The sequence below is a fragment of the Microtus ochrogaster genome, chromosome 6, assembly GCF_000317375.1.
Source record: "Microtus ochrogaster isolate Prairie Vole_2 chromosome 6, MicOch1.0, whole genome shotgun sequence".
Lineage (NCBI taxonomy): Eukaryota > Metazoa > Chordata > Mammalia > Rodentia > Cricetidae > Microtus > Microtus ochrogaster.
Window position 1 is genome coordinate 61,382,781 of NC_022013.1, and position 20,576 is coordinate 61,403,356.

Below are 20,576 nucleotides of genomic sequence, written 5' to 3' on the forward strand. Positions count from 1 at the left end.
GAGAGAGAGAGAGAGAGAGAGAGAGAGAGAGAGAGAGAGAGAGAGAGAAGTGCAGCATGTGAGAGATCTTCTTGGCATCTGCACACAGTTTTGTTTGGTTCCCTAAGCCTACTATTCTGGTGTGTTCTGCCAACATAGAGGTACTATTTGGGAGCTTCAGATCACGGAAGTTGGCAAGCTGCTCAGACCCAGTCCCCACATACATCTTATATTTGCCTCCTCATTAAAATTTCATTTTTATTTTGCTTTTGAAACATATGGCTTGGGCTGCCCCAGAACTCATAATCTTTTCGGTTCAGACTCCCTCCCACAAGTGTCCAGATTACAGATTTTGCCTTCTAGCTCCATGCTTTTCCATAAACAGGAGAACATAATGGTAAAGCTGCTTTCTTCAAGTTGTTCTACGGAAGAAAACCAAACATAAGCTAAAAGCATAATGCATTCTTTGTCGTTGTGACATACACCAGAGAGAAAAGGTTTTAAAGGATGAAAAATTAGCATGGCTCACTGTTTCAGTGTCTATCTGCGGGCTGTACTGTTTGCCACTTGTGTGAAGTAGCATAGATGGCAAAGGGTCAAGGAGAGCAGAGTTACTCCCCTAAAGGGTGCCAGGATGCAAGTGGAATATCTGAGAAAAGGTATGTCTTCTAAGGGCAAGTCCAAGTGACCTGCTTTCTTCAAATAGGTTCTAGTCTCTACTTTCCCCCAAAGCCTTCAACACAAGAACCTTTTAAAAGTGGGCCCCCTCATAACCAAACACTAACAACTAGAAATACCTACTCTAGGAACCTTGACATATAATAGGAAGCATCCAAATTAGACAGGGATTTGTCACAAAAGACAGGCTTCTCATCAGACACCTCAGCAATTTCTACTTCTGCAAGAAGCATTCTTTGATCCTATGGGCAAGGAAATACTAAACAACAACAACAACAAAGAAACAAACAAACAAACAGAAAACCTCCCATCTACCCCAAGCAGCAGAAATTTGCCCTGTCTCTTTCATGAGCGGCTTTAGTGATGGTAGAAACCATAACTGTATAATCAGTGCTCAAGGATGAAGTTATTGTCTCCTTGGTTAGAGTGCCAACATATGCCAGAGGTTCTCCACCAAAGTCTATAAACAGGAGCTAACCTGTTCACATGACTTTCTGACCAGACTCACAGGTGGTCCACCAGCATCCCTTTCATGGTCTAAGAAGATGTTGTAAGAAGGTCTGGAGGAACACACAGATAACAGAAAATAGTTGGCCTCCACAGTCTTTGAACATACTCTGGGCTGCACTGGTGGTGGGACAAATAAATTCCTTGAGTGTTGGAGTTTAGGCATTAATGTAGGAGAAGGAAATTATGCAGGCTGAGATAGAAAACCAGAATCCTGTCAAAATACAGTATATTAACAACAACAACAAAAAAAAACCCACATTTTTCGTAACACTGGGTTTTGCCTTCTTGGGAACATCCAGCCTTTGACCTTGGAGAAGGGATCTGAGCATGTTTGAAGGGGGTTCCCTGTAGCATTCTTCAGCCCAATGCACTGAAGTCATAGATGGAGATGTGGCTACATCCTATCAGGGGAAAAGGGACAACTTAACCCAGTGAGAGTCGGCTGGAACAACCAATGCATTTGCATTGTGGCAATTCAATCTGGTGTAGGTCTGTGATGCATTACAATGCTGGGATCAAATCAAGCTTTGTTGGAGCTCATCCAAGCACAACAAGAGGCTATGGGAACCCTGCTACATGGAGCTCCTCTATTGCTGTTTAATTGTGCTTACCCCACACACTATAATAGTCATCTACATACAATGCAAGAGAAACAAAAGTGAACAATAGAGTTCCCAACTCTCAATGGGAGGGGGCAGAGCTGGCTGATCAATGGGTTGCATTTGGCTTTCACCTCAACATGCTCAAGTCAGGCTCATATTCAGTTGTGACTAGGATCCCAGCCTCAAGAAGCTCTCTCCTGGTCACTTTCCAGGGTGGCCTCTCTCTTCTGCCATGAATGGCCATATCTGTTTAGCTAATCCTTGAGACATTCCTGACTTTTAGACAACCCAAGGGAGGCAGGGGAGATTGTGCCCTAACAGAGTATTCTGTGATAACCTGGCATGACCGACCAAATGTTTACCAAGACACAGGCCCTCCCTGCCACTCTGGGAAAACTGAATCCCTGGGCCTGTCTTCTCCTTTAACGCCTTCCTGCTCCCAACTGACCTGCTTATTTCCTGATGGCTCAGAGCAATGCCCAGATCTGGAAGGAAAGGAAAACAGAACCCAAGCACAATCTATCTGATCTCAGAAGTATTCTAACTGGTTCTGAGAAATAAGCTGGTTCTAATTTTCCCTAAACAATGGTGTCTGGCCCTCATTTAAAAAGGCATTTTCATCAAGGATGTGCCTATCAGTGCTTCAGCAACAGGGAAGCATTTGGGAATAAGGCTTAGGGGGTAAGATTTAGATTTAAGCTTTCTTCAAAAACCCTTTAGCAGCAGGCAAATCCAATGGTTTCAGAATTAATTATTTTGAAGTCAGCCCCCCTTTTTTTTCAAGGGCAAAGGAAAGGGGTTGGGGGCTGGGGCTAGATGCAAGATACCAAAGACCAAAAGATAGTAATTTTCGATAATTTTTAAGAACTCCCTAGAGGAAGAAAAAAAAAAACAACAAAACTTAACTCATTCCCAGTTGAGAGCCACTCCCCTGCACAAATCTGGAAGCCAGATTTTTTTTAAGAGGTGGGGTATACCATTAGAGGTGGATGCTTGTGAAGGAGCAGCAATGTGAAGAAAATAAAAGCTAGATTGACTCAGTGCCTCCTCTACCACACTATGTCTCATCTTTTCTCTTCTTTTGAAAACTGCGATGGGAAACAGAAGGCTAATCTGCAGGGCTCCCTCACTCCTAGAAACTCAGTGTCAACACTCAAGGAGTATCATAGGCTTCCTTCATTGGCAGGCATAGCTGGAATTTCTGAACTCACTTTATATCACCTCTGGCTTTCCTGACAGCTGTTTAAGAGGAGTTAAGGTATTTCTCAGCAAGTTGATTTATGAGACTCTCAGGAGTTGCCAGCGTTGGAATGGAGGGGTCCCTGTCTAATGAGAATCCTCTGCTACATCTGGGAGCTGAGTGACATTTTACTCAAGAAAGACCCAGGACGCTGGAAGGGATTCAAAGGAGAACAAGGTTAAGAGATTTGGATGAAGGGCTCAAATCAACCATCCTTTCAAATGCTTTGGGCATGGTACAAGGCCCCAGCAAGTGCCTTATGATGCAGCAGAAAAGGGGAAGTACCCTTTTGACCTCTCTACCACCTTCAGGAGAGTCTAGGACCCTCGAGGGAGACTTAAGAGGTGAAGTATTGACCAAAGGGAATGCGATACTACCAATGCCCCATTTGTCATCCATTCATGCACTGAACAAGTGCTTGCTAAAAGTATACTATAAGCCTGCAGTTGTGCTGGGCCAGGAGATATGGTGAACAAAAAGGTCACAAGGTCACCTTCTTGATTGGAGATCATAAAGTAGCAAGGCAAAAATTCATCTGTTACAAGTGCTAAGAAATCGACATGTAAACAGGGTAAAGGAGTAAAATGGAGGCTGTGACCCAGTTGGAAAGACTCCAGAAGGCTTTCCTGAAGAAGTGAGAGGGAATGAAAGAGTAAGTGAAGAAAAGAGGGCAAAGTATTCTTGGCCAATGGAATGGCATGTGTAAGGTGTACACTGGTCTCAGCCTTTATCCCTACAACAAGGAGAAGCAAGCAAGGGTTTCAGTAGTCAAGGCTGGAGGATAACGAGAGCAAAATGAGACTGATCTTTAGAGAAGATTCTGTTCTGCTCATTGATGCCAAGAATGGCCCAGCTGCCAGCTACACTTCTAGGCTTAGACCACAGCACCACAGGAAGGTGCAGCAGTCTGCTAGCAGGCTTAGTGCTGAGGCTGCCAGGCAGTGAGGGGAGCATTCTGACAAAATGCTTTGCTCTCGGACAAACTGAAAATCTCAGGACATGTGACAGACTGGTGTGAGTCTTTACTGTAGCTTCACTGGAAGTGGCAATGCTTCTAAATATGCAAGCCAACTCCTGAGGACCCTGGGAAGCTGCATGACTGGATGCTGAGATGTATGTGTTGGAGGGACCAGGCTCTGCTCTTGGGCTGTGTTTATTCTACTTCTTGATTGTTGAGAATGTCTAGCCCAGAGAAGGTCTCTTTTAGCAGACACTATACCAGAGTCATGCAGAGCTCACTTTACCCCACACACATATCTTGCTGTGTCCCACTACATCCCATTCTTCCTCACTTCCATTTGCTGCTCTCTCCTGCTCTGGTAGCTGTCCTCTTGCTCACCCCTAGCAGAACACTGGCTTGCCTACTGCTTCCTGAACTGAATCCTATGTAAGAGTTTTACACAGGTTGTCCATTTCATGGACTATTACTATGCCAGAGACCTGCAAGACTCCCTCTCCCTCTTCTGTTTCACCTTTGCTCAAGGTTCTCCTTCCTGAAGAAGCTTTTCTTATTTACTTTAGTTTTAATTCCCTGCCCTCAAATACAAGTCAAATACCTATAGGCAACTCGGTCTCACCAAGAAACCAAGCCTTTCTCTTCTTCATGATCTGAAATATTGGAATTAGCTGATACCTGTGAAATATGGGACCAATGGTTCGTTCAAGGTAAGGAGCTTACTGGGTCTAGTTGTCTTTATCCTAATACCCAGGGGAGCTAAAGAAGGTCAACCATACCACAGTGTTCAGCCTAGCAGGAGCTAAGGCGTAGCACTCTACCAGCCTTGGAGCCCAGGTCTGCACTGCAGGGTGCTATGATGGTAGTTAAGTCATCTGGTTCAGTGACCTTGGGGATGGCTAAATGAACCACTCTGTCCAGTCACCCAGGACTGAACAGTGGAGAGACTTCCTTGGTACAAGATACACTGACTAAAATGGCAGTTTGTATAACATGGTTTCTCTCATGAACCAGAAAGCCTCAGACACAAAAGCAGCTGACCCCACAACCTTCCTTAACTTCCATTTTCCTTGCCTCTGAGAGACATATGTTCTCCCCAGTCACCCAAGAGGAGAAAACAAAAGCTATCTAAGGCTCACTTTTCCTGGTCGGTATCTATCTCCATAGGCTGAGCCCACAAACCAAGGAAATTTAATGAGTAGCATGGGACTCATCAGACTGAGCTGAGATTGGGGTCTAGGGGTCTTGCCATGTCTGCCTCACGCTCTTCCAGCGCTTGCGTGTTGGGGGGAGGGCACTGGAAAGACTAGGAGCTAGCCCCGTCTGCTCTCCACCATACTTCCTCAGTTTGTTCTCAGCGAGGAGCAACTCTCAGCGGGGTGCACTACAGTGGCAAGGAATAAAAAATTAAACTGTCACCGAGGACTGGCGGTACTGGCAATTAGAAGTCGTGCAGCAGTAGCAATAGCAGAAGAAAGAGGCCACATACATAAATAGAACACTCAGTTACATGCCAGGCATGTGCAAGGCACTCTAAACCACTCAAGTCTCCGGATCAGTTTATTAGCCTGATACACAAAGGAAGAAAATGAAGATCAGGGAGATATCTGAAATCATGCAGAGAGATAACAATCAGTCTAGATAACAGATTCAAAGAAAGCAGTTCAGCCATGAACGTCTTCGGTAAAAACCACTGAAGACTGCGTGGCCTAAGCAAAGAGCTTAGCTTCTCTGGACACTGTCTTCCTCTCTCTGAGAGCGCCAAGCCCCCAGTTCATTGGAGTTTGATGAGTGAGTGCATGTGAAGACCTTAGACTCAATCCCAGCACATGATAGGAACTCACAACTAAGACTAACTTCTAAGGCAATCCAGTTCCGAGGCCTAAGAACTCCAGGCTGGCACTGGTGGAAGTCTTACCTGGGCGTTTAAGCAATGACTTATAAAGTGCTGGAACTTCACAATTTCTGGAAATATCTTGTTAGTTGTCCCTCAGGATTTCTTTCCACATGTGATGGGGTGTGTGTTTTGGGGATGGTAGATAGTCCTAAAGCCCAAGGCATACTACCAGCTGTGGGTCTACACCCTTGAACCTGAGTTGTGTCCCCTTAAAAAGGAGAAAATTCTGCCCCATATGTGCAGAGCTGCTATGATGATAAGTGAAAACAAACCCCTGAGGGGCTGTGAACACACAGCCCGTACCACAGCAAACACAATAAAAGGGAGAAAGAACTGACATTTCAAGAAAATGAACTATTATTCATAGAGTCATAATCACTTGCAATGAAGATACCCAAATATAAGATTTTTATCACCGTGTGGTAGGTGGGGTAGGAGGAAGGATTTCAAAGCTGAGCGTGTCACCAGGGAATCTGACTTCCTTCTTCGCTCTTCCTTTCATTATGAAAACCCTTCCAACTTTGCCTCACTCTAGGAGGAGGCCTAACTCACACAGTTAGGATTTCCAAGAGTCCTATGACCCCCAAGCTGAACCTGCCTCAAGAATAAAGGCTTTATGCGGTTCCCCTCAGTTCTTACTGGCATTTGCCAAAGCAGTTATGATGCTGAAAAAGAGAGAAAAAAGCAGCTTAATTAAAAAAAAAAAAGAACTGAGAAAGGTAGAAGTGATATGGAGAAAAATGTACCTAAGAGCTGGAAAGGAAAAGCAATCCCCTGTGATTGCCTCTACCGCTCCTGCCCCCACCCCTGCTTGGCTGCCTGACCAAACTATTTGACTCTGAAGGGTGGCCACCACGTTTGGAACCGCTGGGAAAAATAAAACCAATAAAATGATACTACAGATCACAAAATGATGTTGTCTTCTGTGTGGTCCCAGCCTTTATGGCAACCAAATCATAGAAATCTGCACAAGAGGTGACAGTGAAGATCAAAGTAGTTCTTCTATATTCCCCCCCTCCACAGTGGGGTGTGTCTCCTTAGCAGCTGACTGACCTGAGACCTTTGGCTCATGTGTGCATCGTAGCTGGAGCCGGGGTACTTGGCCGTAAAATCTGGGCTGTAGCCAGCATCACAATTGCACGGTATATTTGAGCACGGGGGCTGTTTCCTAGGCCTATAGACCTGTGAGAGAAAGCTACAATGGTTAGGTGCAGGAGGGGAGGGTGCTCAGGAAAAAAATTAGGGGAAAGCAAAGAAAGAGGCTCATCTTGACTTACTAAGGCCAGGTGGTTGGAGAACCCAATGAAGAAGATGCACAGCCCCAAACAGAGGTCAGTTATAAGCAGTCCCCGAGCCCTGGGAACAATGCTAGCGAGGCATGCCACTCCGTGGAATGACCCCAATGTCTGGCAGCAACTGAGACCCTCCCTCTGCAAGGAGAAGGTTGCCCAGGCATGGCAGGGTTCTCTCTCTGTCTTTCAGCAAGGCAGTCCTATGGGAAATGGACTCAAGCTCACTGCCAAAGAATGCCTTTTCCTTCCCAGTGAGGGAAAGAGATGGCATTTTGCAAGGTAAGGAGGCTTATTCCAGGTACTATGTTCAGTAGAGCTCATCTTAGCAGGTAAAGAGTCAGGCCCAGGGTCCCAAATCCATGGAGACATTCTACATAGTGACCATGTGCCATTCAGAGAGTCCCACGGGTTCTAGTTGAAATGTGGCGGTCATACATTCTTGAGCTGAGTAGGCTTGATAAAGTAAGAATCTGAATGGATATGCTTAACCACTGCTCTACCCAAGTCCTCATTATATATAGAAGTGATTTCTCCACCTCTAACCCATGGTGGGGAGAGAACAAGGGCTAGTCAAATTCCCCACCAGTGAGCTACTCCTTGGTCCTTTGCCAAGTTACACACGGTGAAGAAAGATCATCTACAGATTTCAGAGATGGCTTCCCAGTTACTTCAGGTACAATTATTTCTTCTCAAGCTCCTTCCAGAGAGCCCTCCCTCAAGCAAAGAGCTTTCGGTAAAAGTTAGGATTCTCCCTCCTTCCATTTCTCTAAGACGAACAAAATGGCAGTAAGAAGGAAATAAAGGATAAAGGGGCCCAAAAGGTAACTTTAAATTAGAATGGATCATGGCAGGCAGATCTCTAAGCCTAGTCTAGGGGGACTGGAGTTGGGAGATGCTCCTTCACCGAAAGATCCTGGAGGAAACATCTGGAGAACACAAGCTCGAAGTAGAGAGGGAAGGAACCTCTTGAACTAGATGAGCAGGTTCGTCACAGAGCCCGGAAAGTGAGCAAGACCGAAGTGAAAGATAGTGCCCAGAGTTTAACTAGGCATTTCTCGGGCTGAACTAGAAGTGGGAAGCTACTGAAAGGGAGAGAGCTGAGAGCTACTTCTGGAGGATGATGCGAATACAAAAGAAAGAAAAGCGATGCCAGTTGCAGGCCACGCAAACCCAGCCGCATGCACATCAACAGAGAAGCGGTAACGTGGTGTTCTAGCAACAGTGCAGGCCGTTCTGCTCCTACCTGGTTGTAGCTGCTTGAGCTGCAGCATGGGCAAGGGAGAATGAAGAATAGCAAAACCCAGGGAAAGCACCGAGGCCCCAGACCCAGCAAGACACACCTTGCGTGCAGGACGCCCCACCTGCTGCTTTAACTGATGCACCAGCCGGTCTTTCTCTCGCTTCAGAGCCATGACTTCTTCCTGGGTCTTTTTCTTTTTGGAGGCAGACAATTCCAGCAAGGCAATGTTTGCATCTTTTTCACTAATGGCGGCAAGAAGTGCTTCCTGTCTGGTAAGATAAAGATGATTGTGATTCTTTTTGCAAAATGAAAAACAACAATAAAAGTCTTCAAATAATTGGCATTTGTAATTCAACTGAGCCACAGACTCCGACCTCTGTGGGAAACAATTATACACAATGCATAAGATGAGCTACACTTGGCTCTCAGGTGGACAAAGTAGCTGGGTCAGAATCACTAAGACCGGCTCATTGTGTCATCTGATATAAGAGTTCTTTTTAAGGCTTCAGAGATACAGTGACAAATGACAAATGGGAGGGGTCAAGATAAGTATCTATTCCTAACACAATTGTATCCATCCATTAACCCATCCATCCATCCTCCAAGTAAAACTCTCTGTCTCCAAGGCAGCCCCAAAAAAGTAGGCAGCAAATTCACTATCATGTGAGATGTTTTTCATATGACTCTTTGTTTCTGATGCCAGGTAGAGATCTTCCCAAGGGTCTCCTTGCCATTTTCAATTGACTCAGTGAGTGTGACCCTTGTTTTCATTTCGGAGACCTTGCCTGTGTCACGCAGCTCCTCTGCCTCGAGATTCCAGTCCAAATGTGTATTCTGCAGAGAAGTCTGTTCAGTTAGCAGCTTTCACAGCTGCCCCACCTGTCACCCTGAGTCCCTGCTTGGATTCTGTCACATCATATTGTTCCCCATGGACAGGATAGCTCATGCTTACTACTTGTGATGCCTATGAACTTGAGACCTCATTTATTCTCAGTGCTCAAACATTGATTCTACTAATAGATATGTTCATTTTTTATTAAACTTTGAAAGCATCATTGGCCTTCTTTTTTTCCTCTTCAAAAATAAGAAATCTAGGGACAGAAAGATGGTTCAGCAGTTAAAGGTACTTGGGTCACAAGCCTGATAAAGTAACCAGAGTTCAGCTTCCTGCAACCTAGCTCCATCAAGCTGTTCTCTAACTTTCACATGCCCACTGTGCATACATACTACACCCTCCCACATCATCATGCATTCAAGGATGAATGCACAAATGTGTGTCTGTATGCACACACACACACACACGCATGCACACACACACGCACAAATAATAAATAAATCTACTTATGACCACGGCCTACTTAGAAGTCTCCAGCTGTTTCCTCCAATTTTTAGTCTACTTTTCAAGATGTACTGTTTCAAACTGCAATGTGGGATCGTCTGGGACAACCTTTGACAAGCAGATGGCTTTATTGGGGTGTGTTTCATGGATTCCTACTCTTCCCCTACCCCCTGGGTCACTTCTGAAACATCCTATATGTTTCAGAAGACCTCGTAGCTCCAATAAAGATACTGGGAACTTTTCATGCACTTAAGTCCAAGACTAAAACCTGATTTTTAAACTAAGACATGCTTCTGGGCTGCATTTCTTAACCCTATCATCAGAATTGCCTTCTTCTAGATATTTGGACAATGTAGTTATTATTTGAATCTCTGACCCCTGTGGTTGCCCCCCTCCCCACTCTTTTTCATGACAGGGACATGCATGGGTCTTTCTGGCCTCCACTAATGCCTGGCAGTAAGAGCTTCTGCCAGAGGCTCAAGCTGATGGGTGTGTGAGTGGAGCACATCAGGAAATAGCTCCACGTTTCAAATAAAAACTGGTATAACTCAGAATACTTATAATAGCATCAGTACCGGCTTCATAGGATAACGTGTTGAGATGGAAGACCTGCTTTTACCCGGCTTCACCAGCTAACGTGTTGAGATGGCAAACCTCTTTTGCCCATCTTCACCAGCTAACGTGTTGAGATGACAGAACTGCTTTTACCCAGCTTCACTGGATAACTTGTTGATATGTCAGACCTGCTTTTACCAGGCTTCACCAGATTACATGTTAAGATGGTGAACCTGCTCACCACTCTACAGGTGTACACATCTCTCAAAAACGCTGTGCCAAAGAGTCTGAGTGGACTTTGCAGTGGGGACAGGCCATATGCATAGGCTTACATTCCAGTTGTATTACCTACCCATGGACTCTTCACAAATACATTGTTAAAAGTGGTGACTGAGAACTGAAAATACTTTTATTTTAAGTTTTTGAATGGCTGAACCAAATTTTTACATTCAAGGAGGAAAGCAGATATACTTAATTTAAACCTTGTAATTGACTCCAACGTTAGTCATTCCTTCTTTCTATCAGGCCCAGGTACAACACATAGGTTCCTGCAATGTTTTACTCCACCCTAGGCTGGCATCAAAAATATTTTTTTCATGAATGTTACTTAAAAGATGGAAGCTTGTAAATCCCTATGATTATTTCTTTATGGCTATATGAAGCCACTGAAAATGCTGATAAAATTAGTGGTGTGAAAACATTTAAGGTTGCTGGGAAACCATTCATTAAGAGTCTTATGATTTCATACATTTTAGAAGTGAAGGTATTACCTTCTTTTCTGGTAAAATCATCTTTCCAGGATATGTGCACAGCAATGAGCCTTCACAGACACAGGTGGCCTCTTTCTGGGTCAAAGGGCAAGATAGGTTTACTATACCGTATCATAGTGATGAGCACTGGGCAGGTATGAAACTGCCTATTATTACAAAAGCAGGAGCAATGGGCAAGCATGCCTATTGCCTCTTCCAGCTCCCTAAGCTCAGAGTTGCTCTCCTGTTATACACACAACTGCGTGAAGATGTTCATCTGATCTCTATGGGACCAGCTAAAAAGTGGAATAGATGCAAACACACTAATGCTGATCCCTGAAGCAATAAAATGTTTCATCTCTGGCACAGGTGTCTCTCCTCGTCTCTTGCACTCACGTTAGACATGGGGAGCCTGCTACACGCCACTAGAGGTGCCACAAACTCTCCATATCTCCTGAGATACTGTATATCCACCAGGATCCTGAATGGTGAGTGTGAGAGGCATGGAGTTTCCTGTTTATTCCTTTCTACGTTATCCTTCCTCCCGCAAAGACATCATCAGCGTAAATGCAGAGGACTCTAAGGAAATCCTGGAACTCACCAAGAAACATCGGGTACAAGCTTCCAGAGCTTTGTAGATTTAAACATTTTCATAGAAGGAATGATGTCCTGTCTGTCATCCTCAGCCTTGAGGGCACACAGGGGCACACAGTTTTCACATGTGCAAGCCTGGGACCATCCAGGTCGACTCCCACTTGAAAAATATTGAGAATCTCATGACAAGGCTTTCTGTGTCTCCTTTGCCCGCTTTGCCCACTCTCCTCTTCCAAAGTTGGATGGTGCACAGCTTGACCAGCAACTTTTAGACGCTACCAGAACCCAAAGACAGCATTTAAAGCTTCCTCTTACCCCAGAAGCCTAAGATTTAGAATCTTAAGTGTTTAATACTTACTTTTTCTTTTATGACACTATTAAAAGTCTAATAACAATAATAAAATCATTATGAATACAATAATATTATGATGAATTATGATGAATCACAGATATAATGATATTATTATCATTATTACTATGGCCAGGAATTGTGCCGGTGCACTATGTAGCCTTGATAAGCACTCTATCAATTGAGCCACATAATTTGTCCCAATAAATCAATTTTTAATTCTCACTTTAGTGCTAAAAAATACGAATTAGTTTCTAATTTTTTATAGATAGTATCAACAAAAACAACTCACAAAACAATTCTGGAACAAGTACTTTTCAAGGCCATTCACCAACATTAATACTCAAAATAATCTATTTGGTTCTTCATATTTTTTTATTTTGACTGACCAAACTGTCTTATATATGTTTGTGTAATACAATTATTGAATTTGAAGTAAAATTTATTTAATGAAGATCTTATACATTTTGACCTCCTCACTGAAATATTGGCTAGAAATTAATGGTTCCCCTTAAAATATTGAGATTTATAGTAAATAATTGCATTATTTAAAACGGCAACTATCATAAGATAATAAAAATGCATGAAGATACAAAAGCATGATGACATCTCCATCAGGACATTTGCAAAGCTTGAGATTTGCCTCTGTCTGCATTCGTACCGCAATCTATGCCAGGCTAAGGCTCTATGTTGGAAGAGTCATTGCACTGTGTTTTATTCAACTGACTTCACAAAATGACTAGGGGGAAAAATTCATGAAACTATTCTACTACCTGTAGTATTTTTAAATCATTATGAGCTAAATTCTGTGCAGTTACAGATTTTCATCATATTTACTTTAAAAGTATTCTTTTTCATAGTGACAGTGAACATCATTTAGTAAAGATGAGCTTTATTTTGCCATCTTTACATCATACATCTACACTTTTACAGTTCCTGGGCACCCCCTTGCCAATACACGGCTACAGAGCACCCATGCTCAAGTACTTCACTGAAGCGTGAAGACCTGATTGAGAGAGCAGAGTGGGAGGCTTGTGTGAACTATTTCTGTGCTTCCTCAGGAGGAGAACTCTGCTTCGGCCACCTGAAAACTTATAAAAATATTTGCAGTTATGAAGCGCCACGTTAAAACATGTCAGCTTAGAAGATGCACACGTGACAAAAGGCGCGTCAGAGACGCCAAGAGAAATCCTTCACTTTCCAATAAACACATTGCCTCCTGCCCCCAGCACTGGGCTTACTCCGCTTCAGAAATTGATTCTGTGTCACCAGCCGGAAGTGTTGGTAGACCTTTAAATCACTTCCATCACTCACGCTACCCTTTTCTCGTATTCATGGACAACATAAGAATTACATATAAATACATCCTTAGTCGTTTAGTGCGGTTAAGAATAGACTGGAGGCTTGCAATATTATCCTTAGAACACTGCTCGACGCTAGGATACAGTTACTGAGGTAATCTGTCTGGGTACCAAAATATAGCTTAAAATATGAAAAGGAAGCCCAAATATGCTAGCAAAGAAGATAAGATAATGCAAAGAGAAATAAATCGCTGGGGTCTGCTGTGTGCCAAGCTGAGAAAGTGGAGCATAGACAGCGTTTTATCAAAGTGCAGCCTAAACAAATGTCAAGGAGAATAACTTCTTTAACAAATATGGGCAACAATGGAAGGGAAAGAGGAGGAGTTCTGCGCCCCCTCATGCATTTAGTCGGGGTTAACAATGGATAAAAATACGCACGGGAACACACTTAATAACCCTCAACTGTCATTCACTTTGTAGGAGGTAGTCAAGACACAGCTAATAAAACACCAGAAAAAAAATGGTTTTAGCCACCCTGAAAAACATCCTCCAGGGGCTAGCACAAAAGAGGGCTGAAGGCTACCTTCTGCCACGATAAATGCCTCCTTTGTGTGTCGCCCGTGACTAACCCTCACAAGGAGAGCTTCGGTATCGGCTGACAGTAATACCCAGCTATGACACTTATTACCGTCAATTTAAAAGGGTGCATGATAAACATTTCTGTTTCACTCCCTGCTGCTGTCATTCTGCTAATGATGATTTGAGCTTGGAGAGGGGAACTAAAATTAATTTTAAGAGTTTCAAGTGAAGCAAGCCAATTAGGGGCTGTTATAAATTGGAGCAGAGCAGGAGCAGTGAACAGTTTTTTCTTGGGGGCTCTTGTTTTAGTTAGCTGACCCATCTTTAGGAACACATTCAATTACAAAAGCAGATGCTTGAAAAAACTGCATTCCATGAAGAAACATTTGGATAATGACATATGAGGGTGGGCCTACACTATGTATGGTGCTCAGCCTCAGGCAGTCATGCTCCAATCAGACTGTGGGGGAAAAATCTGCTCAATCAACTTTACCCAGTTAATTGTTGTTTTCTTTCCCTTATGACCCTGAATCTTCAACCGTAAGTTCAGTAGGAGGTGACTTAAGACAGCCGGTGACGAAAGATCTTGCTCAAAACAGTCTCTCTCTCTCAGCCCTCGGTGAGTGCTGGGAGGAGGTTAGCTGTGATCACTCCTGGGAAGGGCTGCTCGTCTGCTTCTGTTGCAAAGGTGTCTTTTCAAATGGCAGCTGAAGATAGAAGCAGTCTTTCATATTGATTAACATTCACCCTGCCTACTGACACAATGATGTGTAGAACCAGTATTAGAGCTTTTGCAAAAAAGTGACGTAGCTCACTCAAGGTGTGATCTACAAGGTGAGATGTATTTGAGTCTCATCTCAGACCAAGAACAGAGCAGATACATAAAGCAAGGCTCTGGCAGACTGGACTCTATAGTGTAGGTTGCTCTGTCACTTACCTATACCTGACCTTAAAAAAAAAAAAAAAGCTAATTCCAGTTACCAAGGATGCTGTCTTTGAAACTTCATAGAACCTGACTGTGATTTCCTATCTCAGAGGACACAGAGTATTGGGAAAGTCCTTTGATCAATGCAGCAGCTTCCACCAGAATTCTAGTTTAATACGTGACCCAGCGGGGTAGCTGGTCAACCTAGCTCTCACACAGGGACACCTGTGGTACCGAGATGGCAAACGCTAGCATGTGTAACCTTCAGGAAGGGCAAGTGCTGTGAATATAGCAATTGATTTCCCCACATGAACAAGGTTTAAGGCCAGAGGAAGTGGAATGTCAGCAAAAGCTGCTAGCCCCACCCCAAACCCAGACAATTTCTATCCCTTTGGTGAAGTTGATAAAGAGGCAATGTGTGGAAGAAGATGGGGGAGGGGGGACTGTTGTCTAGTTACCCAAATCTATGGCTGATTACTGCGTGCTAGATGCCAAAGCAAGAAACTGAGGCGGGGGGGGTGGTGGCAGGGAGGGCAGAGCTGAAGGCAGGGACCTTAGTTTCTTAAGAAAAAGCTTACCCACATAAATAAAGTATCACTGGGGTAATTTCGAGAAGGTACTATTCCTTAGTGCCTGAGCTTTGCCATCCAACATTCCTGGAGTTGCATGTTAACATTGCTTATTGTTTAGCTAACTGGGCAATCATTTAATGTCTCTGAAACTTAGAGTTCCTCGTAAATGAACTAAGGACAATAGCTATAAAAATTAAATGTGATAATGCACACAAAGACCTTTGTTCGGTTTCTGACTAGATCACGTGATATATGCTAGCAATTACTATTACAGAACTCCAACACTATCAAATTTAGAGATTTGAAAGTTTTCTATGGTGTATACCAGGACCCCTTTTGCATTAAATATATTTAAACATGTAATGAGTCTCTTACTTTCAAGACAGGGTTTCAAAGAAACTCCTAAAATTGGTTTCTGTTAACTGAACATTTGACTTTCATGAGCTGACATCTGTTTCACAAACAAACTTAAAGGAGAAAGCAGATTTTGAGTGTGGGAAAGAGTCTGTGTACCACAGAAAAGTGGCATCCCAGATAGCCAGGCCTGACTTGGTTACCAACTGTTCAGTCTCTCTCCAGTCAAAAGGCCACACAGGAGTGGGGAAGCTGTGAGTCCATGCAGCATTGGGGTGGGGAAATGGGAATGCGTTCTGAAAGGTAACTCTTTGAAAGCCAAGGTCAAGTATACAGTCAAACCAGTGTCAAACAACTGCAAAACAGCAACAAAATCCTCCCATTAAAAACAGTTTACAGAGGGCTGGAGAGATGGATCAGTGATTAAGAGCACAGAGTCCAGAGGACCTGGGTTCAATTCCCAGCACCCACATGGCAGCTCGCAACTGTCTATAACTCCAGTTCCAGGGGATCTGAGACCCATCACAAGACATGCCTGCAGGCGAAACACCAATCTCCATAAAATACAAATAAATTATTTAAAATTTTGTTTATAATAACTGGGAAATGTGGAAAAGTGGAAGGCAGGGAAAGTGAGAGGAATGGACTTCCATCATCTAACGCATGGATATGATTAGATGTCAAGACTTGATCCTTAACATCATTTGTCTTCTGGAATGAGAAGGATTCTCTATTGCCATTTACTTCCAGTAAGACCATTCTGTGTGAAACCAAACACCAGAGACCTGAGGGGTTATTGATGACTGACAGTGAGAAATCATGTGTCTGGACTTCCCTGTTGACAAATTTTGCTTAATGTCTACCTAAAAGAAATCTATAGTCTATGGTGATCAGTGACTTGTTCAATGATTTTAACTGTTTGGTTGGTACTCAGCAATGGCCAGAGAATAAGTCACCAATTTCAAGGGTTAGCCCACAGGGTACTTGCTCATTTGTTCCTTTTATTGGCAAGTTCCAGATGTAAACATGGGGAAGGAGTACTCGGCAGAGCTAGGGAAGAGGCAGATGTAAACATGGGGAAGGAAACAATGCATCACATCTGTATGTCTTATGAACGACGGTGTGGCCAGGCAAGGCTTCAAGAAGGACTAAGAAGACAAAGACATAATACCTGCTAGAAAAGAGGCTGCAAGAGATGTCTACTAACTGAAAGCCCTCCCTCTTGCTGTGCACACAATGAATTGGCCAATAATTTAGGATAACCTTTCCCTGGGAAAGTAGATGCTGGTGAGGCATCTTTATCAAAGATATAATCGCTCATGCTGTGTCTGTTACTTTGAGAAGTCTGGATTTTAGGTCTGCCATTGCCATAAATACTGTCATTTTCTTTTCTTTCCACCTGTGTTCCACCCAAGTAGCTTCAAGTCTAACATCTATATTATTAAAAAGTGACAAACAGTACTTATTTTTTTTTTAAAAGAAAAGGACATTGACACAGGACAGATCCACTTTGAATTCTAATTTCATTTCTGCCAACATATCTTCTTTTCATGAACATAAAGATTCAAAAGACCACTTATCAATTGCCAATTTATTGATACAAGATTGGGGCTGCTGAGGGATCAGTTAAAGGTAAGAGACTTCAGCTGACTGGTTTTTCTGCTTTCATTGTCTTTACTTTAGAAGGAGGTCACTCACTGGACAAAAAAATTGTTTCAGCATTTATGAACTTGCCAGGGAGTTGGTAGAAGAGCATCCATAATAAAACTGATTATAAATCCTCTGCAATGACACCAAGCAGATGGGATTTCCTGAAAATTATTTATGGGCCAAATGATTGAGATTACACACACATACATGAACATGGTGAGAGAGAGAAGCAAAACTGTATTCATCACACCTCTAAACAAACTGGATTTTGAACCCAGGTCTGATTCCAGAGTCTGGATTCCTGGACCTTTCTTAATATGTTTGGCTGCAGTAAGAAAGAAACGTGCTTTTGATCTGGGAGGATGACAATGACACCTTAGTCTGAAGGCAGGGAGGACCAGAAGGACTGGGAGGAAAAGGGAGGCAGGGTGGCTTCTAGATGGTTTGTTTGGAGAAAAGCAAAGGAGGATCTAACATCTAAAGTGTGTCTTTCCTGTATATATATATAGCTTTCAGGGTGTTGGAAGGTCAGCAAAGGAAAATAGTGGTAAAACTAAGTAATTTAGAACTGTCAGCTCAAAGACTGGTGATTAAACATATATGCAGACACATGTGCATGACCACACACACAAACAAGAGGCATTAGGAGTAAGATTGCTAACATCTTTCCTGGAGAAAAAAACCTTCTGAAGTATTGCAATTATTTTTCCTCATTTTGATTACTAGTATGCTCTATTCTTTTCTTTCCTTTTTTTTTTTTTTTTGATTGTTCGAGACAGGGTTTCTCTGTAGCTTTGGTGTCTGTCCCGGAACTAGCTCTTGTAGACCAGGCTGGCCTCGAACTCCCAGAGATCCGCCTGCCTCTGCCTCCTGAGTGCTGGGATTTCGTGCACTACCACCGCCCAGCTGTATGCTCTTTTCTTACGTGATGTTAATGACATTTAATATTTGAATATTCATATTTAATAGCATTACATTGTTAAGCATATGTTGTTTTCAAAAACATTATTCCATATTTTTGTCCACAATATCCAAGGTCTAAAAAGTATTCATTCTATTGTTGAATATTACTATAATTAGGATGGATCTGAGAAAACATGTTTGGTCCTTCTGTATCCTGCACAGATAAAGGCCTATCTTTCTCTTCAAAAAATGTTCAGAATTTACTTAAATATTGTTGAGAATGTGAAGTTGGATGACTTAAAAATGGTTTTGACTTAATTACTCCTAAGATAAATCTGTTTCAGATAGGATATATTTAGGATATAGGTAGACTACTTTTGATACCAAAAATAGCCTAAATCAGACATAAGATTCAGGTTCCCTCTGGGTCCCTCAGTAATCAGAGAAGGAAGGAAAAACTGAGTTGGTTTATGTCAACCATTGGTAAAACTAAATCTGAAGATGGATGCTGTTGTAGGAGCCCATTTGTTCATTTCCCGGCTGCCCAGACTCCCAAAATAATCACACAAAACTACATTATTTAAATCACTGCTTGGCCCATTAGCTCTAGCTTCTTATTGGCTAACTCTTACATCTTAATTTAATCCATCACCATTAATCTGTATATCATCGCGATGTTGTGGCCTACCAGCAAAGTTTCAGTGAGTTGTTCCCTGTCTCCAGTAGCAGCTCCATGGCTTCTCTCTGGCTCCCCCTTCTTTCTCCCAGCATTCAGTTTAGTTTTCCCTGCCTATCTCTGCTCTACCCTATCAACAGGCCAAGGCAGTTTCTTTATTCTCCAATGGTATTCACAGCATACAGAAGAGAATCCCATATCAGGATGCAAGGTCCAGGGTGAAATGCAATGGCTGCTGTCTTACCCTGTGTTGTTCCTTTGGGAACAATAGAACTTTTAACACAATGCAATATATAAATTGCTGGAACATATGAATAAGGAGATTATCAGTGCCGATGAAGACTCAGAACATGGCAGTTCCCACCTTACTTCTCTGCTGAAATGAATTCTTGAGACACCTTCCCAAGAATACACTATAATTTCAACTAGCTCCCAAGGATACAGTCATAGATAGCTAAGAAGAAAGTTGGCTAAACCACTTGCTGAGCAATATTCATCACTGTTGAGTGGCTGCTGCACCCTAACTCTGAAGGTTTTTCTGTAACAACAGAAGGTCATCTTGAACAATCCCAAGAGATAAAATCCTAGTAAATGATACACTGTGTAACTCAAAATATGTTTTCATTCATTTCTTGGGAATGAAGCTGGAATTGATTTTCACTAGCAATCAAGTTAAGAATTAGATGGGCACTTGGAGAGATCAAGGGAGAGAGAGCCAGTGGGTGAGCATTAGGAAGGTGGGTAATAAAGTTACTCCTGCAGGAAGAAATCCCAAACCTTTCTTGGAAAGCCCTATATTTATGTCATAACTTTGTTACAACCTCCAGGTTTATTGTAAAAATTGTGATATTTGGCTTTTGGTGGGGAAAAAAACACTAGTTGATCTAATACTGGTCAATAAGATAAGGCCTGGTACTCCCATCATTGGGAACACACCTGGAATATTAGGGTCACACCAAAAGGAAAGGGAATAGCTATGAGCTGGAGGCCAAACTAGCGATTTACTCTAGTGATCCTATTGCCCATAGGGTCTATTTCTCTGTGTTTCAAAACCGGCTGTTACCAGCTAGTGAGAACTATTCCCATTTCAGTGCTGAGTGCTCTGATGGTATTAACATATTCAGTCTGCATAGGAATCCATTGATGTAGGCAGTATTTTGTCCCATTTGATAAATAGGAAAAACAACAACAACAACAACAACAAAAAACGAAACAAGTGTGTCAACTTGGCCAAGCTAAAATGTCTAAATTGCAAAGGAACAATCTGAACCTACATAGTATAGAGTTATTTTTCTTTAAGAGTTTTAAAATTTTTTAAGTATGTGTCCTTGGGTGCAGGTGCCCTCAGAGGATGTAGCTGGATAGTCTAGAGCTAGAGGTATAGTCCATTGTAAGTTGCCCAATTTGTAGTTGTTTTGAGTTGCTATACCTCTTCCTCAACAAAAGAAAAATGTAACATACTTGTTCATGGCAAACCTAGAACAGATTTGGCTGGATCTCAACAGGAGGCTCATCCCTCAGTCACAGTGCTACTGTCAGTGGAAAGAGCCTACAACAGCTCTATACTGGAACATGGACGACCATTACTTGGGTTACCTAGGAAACCAAGGCAGCTATAAAAGCTTCTAGCTAAATTT

General features: G+C 42.7%; 1 protein-coding gene across 13 annotated transcripts in view; it reads right to left on the minus strand.

The window, feature by feature from the left end:
* Erc2 (ELKS/RAB6-interacting/CAST family member 2) overlaps nt 1-20,576 on the minus strand; it is a 907,844-nt gene that overhangs the window by 202,929 nt on the left and 684,339 nt on the right. For 8 of the 13 annotated variants that reach the window (XR_003377054.1, XR_003377051.1, XR_003377053.1 and 5 more), the window contains 2 exons: nt 8,515-8,662; nt 6,915-7,043 (listed from right to left, as the gene is read on the minus strand). Coding sequence is in view for 2 of the 13 variants with exons in the window: in XM_026779810.1 (XP_026635611.1) it covers nt 6,915-7,043; nt 8,515-8,662 (277 nt within the window). In the remaining 11 variants the exon portion in view is untranslated. The remainder of the gene's footprint in view (nt 1-6,914; nt 7,044-8,514; nt 8,663-20,576) is intronic. The other 5 variants (XR_003377058.1, XR_003377057.1, XR_003377056.1 and 2 more) reach the window with 1 other exon arrangement.